This window comes from Nyctibius grandis, chromosome 7 (assembly GCF_013368605.1).
Source record: "Nyctibius grandis isolate bNycGra1 chromosome 7, bNycGra1.pri, whole genome shotgun sequence".
NCBI classification, from domain to species: Eukaryota; Metazoa; Chordata; class Aves; order Nyctibiiformes; family Nyctibiidae; genus Nyctibius; species Nyctibius grandis.
Window position 1 is genome coordinate 44777559 of NC_090664.1, and position 5779 is coordinate 44783337.

General features: G+C 67.1%; 1 protein-coding gene across 1 annotated transcript; it reads right to left on the reverse strand.

Annotated features, from left to right (window-relative positions):
* Positions 1-203: 203 nt before the first annotated feature.
* Positions 204-3497, reverse strand: FZD8 (frizzled class receptor 8). The gene is given in 2 exon segments (XM_068404617.1): positions 204-1769; positions 1771-3497. Coding segments are annotated over 2 exon segments (2010 nt in total). The 5' UTR covers positions 2814-3497; the 3' UTR covers positions 204-802.
* Positions 3498-5779: the final 2282 nt, after the last annotated feature.

Below are 5779 nucleotides of genomic sequence, written 5' to 3' on the forward strand. Positions count from 1 at the left end.
TGTTTTCCTTGTGTCCAAGTAGCTTACTGCTTCAACAAAGGCAGCCATCTATTATACAGTAATGACTGGAGCATGAATGTAGTTCAGAGGTTATAGAACCACCTGAAGACAGAGCAGCTGGAATAACCAGGGCAGGAGTAGGGGGAAAGCTTGAAAAAGTCATTTATCAAAAGTCATTTTATTGACAAAATAGAATACTCATATTTGCTCTTACAGGGGTAGCCTCTAAACTTTTTTACAAAAAAAATTTACAGACTGTATAGCTTTGGATATATACATATTTTACACATCTGTACAAAGTAACAAATAATTATATAAATACATCCTTTAATGTAGGAAACCCGTATTTAGCTGGGGTGTATAATTAAGACATGTTTTGATTCAGTTTGTATTGTAAGGCATTTGCCTGGTCATCAAGATCCCAAAAAGCTGCAGTCCCAGCAGACTCCCACCTCAGGATGCAGGGGGAGGAAGACCCTCCCCTCCACAAGCAAAGAGCTGCTGTTAGTCCAGAGTGAATCAGAAGCCACTTTGCCTTGCCCTCTGCAAGACACGGGTGAGCCTCTTCCCTCCTCTGCCAGCAAAATAATAAGCTGGCTCCTTGAAGTATGTGCTCTCTGCATATGAATGGAGGAGAAGGAGGAGGCGGCTGGAGCCTGGGGCCTCTGCCAGCTGCATTGTTCTATACAAGCTGTGGCTAATAAGGACCATTAGGGGTTCATTAATGGCACCAAACAGTGACGGGGCATTTTAGGCAGGCCCGTGTCCCTCATTCCCTAACCTTTGGCCTCTTTCCCCCTCCTCACACTTGAGACAGGGGCATCTGCTTAGGGTAGGAGACAGAGCTGGCGGTGCCTGACCTCCACGTCAGGCCAGTGCTGACATCGCTGTAGAGGGAGCCACCGCCTCCAGCCCCAAGTCCTCCTGCAGTGGCGATTGCCGCCTGCCCACCTGCTCCTGCCCCTGTGCCCCCAGCCACGGCAGCACCTTTGCTGGCCCAGCAGCAGCGGGTGCAGAGGGCCCTCCAGGACTCGAGGGTCTTGCCAGACCAGACCCAGACACCGGAGGTGATGCCCACCACCAGGCACATGAAGTACTTGAGCATGAAGACAGCATAGTCAGGGCGGCGGGCCTGATCAGGCTGCTGGTCGCGCAGGCAGGGGCAGTTGTGTGTGGCCTCCCAGCGGGGCCGGTTGTGCTGCTCGTAGAAGAGGCAGGCGACCACGCTGGCAGCTGGCACAGTGTAGAGCACGGTGAAGAGCCCCAGGCGTATCATCAGCTTCTCCAGCTTGTGGGTCTTAGTGGGGCCGCCCTGCTGCTTGATGACGCTGCGGATGCGGAAGAGCGAGACGAAGCCGGCAAGCAGGAACATGGAGCCAATGGCCAAGTAGATAAGCAACGGTGCCAGCACGAAGCCCCGTAAGTTCTCTAGGCTCTGGTTGCCCACATAGCAGATGCCAGCCACGGGGTCCCCGTCCACGGAGCTCAGCGCCAGCACGGCGATGGACTTGACGCTGGGGAGCAGCCAGGCGGCCAGGTGGAAGTACTGCGCATAGCCGGCGATGGCCTCGTTGCCCCACTTCATGCCGGCAGCGAGGAACCAGGTGAGGGAGAGGATGACCCACCAGATGGAGCTGGCCATGCCGAAGAAGTAGACCAGCAGGAAGACCACGGTGCACAGCGCCGGGCCGGTGCTCTCGTACCGCACGTGCTCGGCCACCGCCAGCTCCGGCTGCAGCTCGGCCGCGCCGCCCGCCGCGCCGCGCCCCCCCCGCCGCCGCAGCCCCCGCCGCGCCGCCGCCGGCGGCCCCCGCCGCCCCGGCCCCCGCGCCGCCCGCCCCCGCCCCGCCGCTGCACGCCACCTTCTCGTGCCCGGCCACCAGCCGCACCAGGTAGCCGAGAGAGACGAAGAGGTAGCAGGCGGCCAGGAAGATGATGGGGCGCTCGGGGTACTTGAAGCGCTCCATGTCGATGAGGAAGGTGGAGACGGTGGCGAAGGTGGAGAGGAAGCAGAGCACGGACCAGAGCCCGATCCAGAAGGCGGTGAAGGCGCGTTCGTCGGGGCTGAAGTAGGGGTTGTGGCAGGGCAGGGCGCAGTTGGCGATCTGCCCCGTCTTGACGCGGTTGTAGAGCGGGTGCCGCTCGCTGGACACCGACACCATGGGCGCCCGGCACTGGCAGCCCGGCTCGCAGGGCGGCGACGGCCGCGGCTTGCGCGGGGCCTCGGCCGGTGGGGCGGGGGCGGCGGGCGCCTTGGCGGGGCCGCCGGGCTTGGCGCCGCGGAGCGGGGGCTTGGCGGGCGGCGGGGCGGCCGTGGTGAGGTCCGTGCGGTTGTAGTCCATGCAGAGCGTGTCCGGGCTGCCCTGCTCGGGGAGGCGGTCGCAGCGCATCCTGTCGGGCCAGGCGAAGCCGTACTGGCGCATGAGCGGGGCGCAGCCGGCCTTGGCCCGCTCGCAGACGCTGCGGCAGGGCGGCAGCGGCTTCTTGTAGTCCTCCAGGCAGATGGGGGTGTACATGCTGCAGAGGAAGAAGCGCAGGTCGCTGGAGCACTGGATCTCCACCAGCGGCCAGAACTGGTGCACCTCCAGCCCGGCCTCGTCCTGCGTGTCGTGGTTGAACTGGTTGGGCATGTAGGTGTAGTTGTAGCCGATACCCTTGCAGAGGGGCACGGTGATCTCCTGGCACGACAGCTCCTTGGCCGAGGAGGAGGAGGACGCGCCGGCGGCGGCCGAGGCGGCGGCACAGCCGGCGCGCTGCAGCAGGGACAGGGCGGCGAGCAGCGAGGTGATTTCCAACAGGTAACTCCACTCCATGCTCGGTGGCGGGCGGCGGCCCAGGCTCCTCTCCCGTCCCGCTCAGCAGCCACGGGGAGCGCGGCGCCACAGCACCCCCCCGCCCCGGCTACCCCTCTGGGGGGTGGAGGGCGGCCCCCTCCGTGCTGGCCGCAGGTGAGAGGGCTCGCAGCCCCCGGGGCCCCGAGGGCACCCGGTGAAGGGGAGCCACCGGCGAGCTCCCGCGTGGCGCCGGAGGAAGGGGGGGTCCGCTCACGGAAGGCCCCTCAGCCGCCGTCGCATCGCTCCTCGCGGGGCTGGCTGCGCAGGGGGGGTCGCCGCTTCTCTCGCCGCTGCTCCAGCGCCGGTCGGGCACGGAGCGGCGACGGGGACAGAGAAGTTTCGCCGTCAAGCCCCGCGCGGCGCGGTCAAGATGGCTGAGGCGTCCCGGGGACCAGGCGGTGCGCCCCGCGGCACCGGGCTCCCACCGCCCCGAGCGGGCGGGCAGCGGCGGGGCCGGTGCTGGGGCGGCCGGAGCGGCTCCTCCTGCTGCCCGCCCGAGCGCCCAGCTCCGCGGGCGATCGCCAGCCGGCCGGTTCTCGCTCTCCGCCTCCTCCTCGTCCCCTGCCGCCGCCGGTGGGGCGAGCCGGGTGCCCCCGGCCGCGATCGCGCCACCTGAGCCGCGGGGGGAGCGCGGCAGCGCCTCCGCGCCACTTCTCACTCTCCAGCCCCGGCAGCGCCAGTCCGGCCGCCGCGCTCTCATGAATATTTATACTGAGCGCCGCCAGGCCCCGCCTTCATGGCCTCAGCCGCCTATCAGACGGGTCCGGGCGGGGGGCGAGGGGGCCGGCCCCAGCCCTCCTTAAGGTGGAGCGGGCAACCGGCTGCAGCGCGGCGGCTGATGCTCGGTGCCGTTTCTCTGCGTTGTACGGGCTCCTGTCCCTGCGGAAAGGTGCGGTTCTGCACCGTGAAACGCTCCCTACCCGGTGCGCGGGCTGCGGCGGGCAAACACCGGCCCGGGCTGCTGCAGGGTACTTCTTTCCCCTTGCGAGGGGTCCCGGGCAAGTCAGGTTCGCTCCAGGAGCAGCAGTCGCGGTCAGGCACTGCCCGCGGTCCCCTCGGGAGCGGTTTTCTATCACGCCCGCGGGAGCTTCCAGCCTGTGCCGGTTTGAGCGTTGCACACGCTGCTCGTCCCTCGGTGCGTGCTGGGTGCGCTGCACCGCGATGCCAAGGCCGAGTCCGGACCGGCTGCTGTTGCACGTGTTAGTGCAGGAGGTGGGAGCGCGGCGAAGCCGGGACCCGGTGGCGCCGAGCGGTGGCTTGGCCGACACCTGGCCTCGCCTCCTCGGGCTTCCCGGCCTCACAAGAGTCCCCCGCTGCACAGCGGCCGGTACACGGTGTGGCACGCATAGCCCGACATGCGGTACTGCTGTTCCCCTACGGGGGTCACGGCTCAGGCTGACGCGCAAAGAGGAAATACAAAATTAGTAACAGCGGCATCCCTGAAGAGCCGACAGCAGCGAGCACGAGCGCTGTGCCCGGGGCAGACAGCGCGGTGCGCGGGTACACGCACGCGCGTGCATCCACACCAGCGGGGTGCGCACAGCGGACACCGGGCGGCGGCCGAAGCTCCTCGTGGGCACCTCAGTTCCCGGCACGTGAACGCTTCCCCGCGGGGGCCGGCGCGGCCACCGGCAGGGCAGCTCCCGGCGCAGGTGTGCGCGGCCGGTCGGGTCGAGCCGGTGCCTCTGCAGCCGGGGAGGGACCGAGGTCCAGCTCGGCGGCCTGCGGTGGGCGCCCTTGGCGAATCACCTGCGGCCCGGCTGGAGCTCCGGGTGTCCGGTTTTAGCCGGGCCGCGGCTCCCCGAGCTTTCGCGTCAGCCTAACAGCGCAGGCGGGACTCCCTGAGCCGCCGAGGGCTGGGTGACTCGGTCGGTTTCCGAGGGAGCAACGCCGGCCAGCGGCGCGGCTGAGGAGCGCAGTGGCTCCCGCCAGCCGCGCGCGGGCATCCGCCGCTCCCGGTGCTGGGGCCGGGCCGCGCCGCGGGCAGCCGTGAGGGCCGGAGGCGGCTGAGGCGCCACGCGCGCGTTTCGCTGCCCGCGCACGCACCGCCGCACAAGGCCGCGGGCCGCCCCCTGTCCCGCCCGCCGCACCGCGGGCGTAGGCCGCGGCCCAGCTGCCTGCCGCGCTCCCCGCCGGGGGGGCGGCCCTGAGGGGATTCGCTGCTTTCCCCCGCTCGCTCTGGCGGCGGTGGGGGGGGGGGTCAGTTTCGGCGGCCCCTCCGTAGCCGGCCCACCTTAAGAGGAGCGGCGGTGGGCGGTGGGCGCGGGTTCGGTGCGCGGCGGGGCCGTCCCGGGGGGTTGTCGTCCTCCCAGGACGGGGCGTTTGTTTGTTAATTGCCGCGCTGTTGCGCTTCGCGCTTGTGTGGAGCTCACGCTGGGGCTGTAATGACTGTAATCTCGGGAACACGCCGCTCGGGGAGCCGGCGGGGTGGCGGCGCGGCGGGGCTTGGCTTTCGGCGGCGTGAAATTTTGTGATTCGCCGGGTTTCAAACCGGGAGAAGCGGGGCCGGGAGACGGGGGGGACCGGGGGAGGAGGGGATCGAGCCCGGGGGGCGGTGCGGGAGCGGGCGCCGGGAGGAAATTAAACGCGTGAGGCAAAACAAAACAGCAACCCCAAGTTTGTTGGCGGTGCTAACAGGATCCTCTCCGCTCCCGTCTGTCTCGCTGTTTAAATGGACGCGGGGATTACCCCGTGAGAAGGAAATGGGCAATAATGGGGCAATAAACACGTTTATTGGGCAATCATTGCGGTAATTGGCAAAACCCCTCTGTCGACCCCAGCGCCCATCTGAGGGAAGGTTTTGGCGTTCAGACGTGACAGATCAGTGCTCGGGGGACGTGGCCGTGCTCCTCCGTGTTCCACATCCCGGGCTGTGAAATCAGTCCCACTACTACATCTGTAGTAGTATTTCTGGTCAAAATCAGAACTTTTCCCAAAGTAGCAGA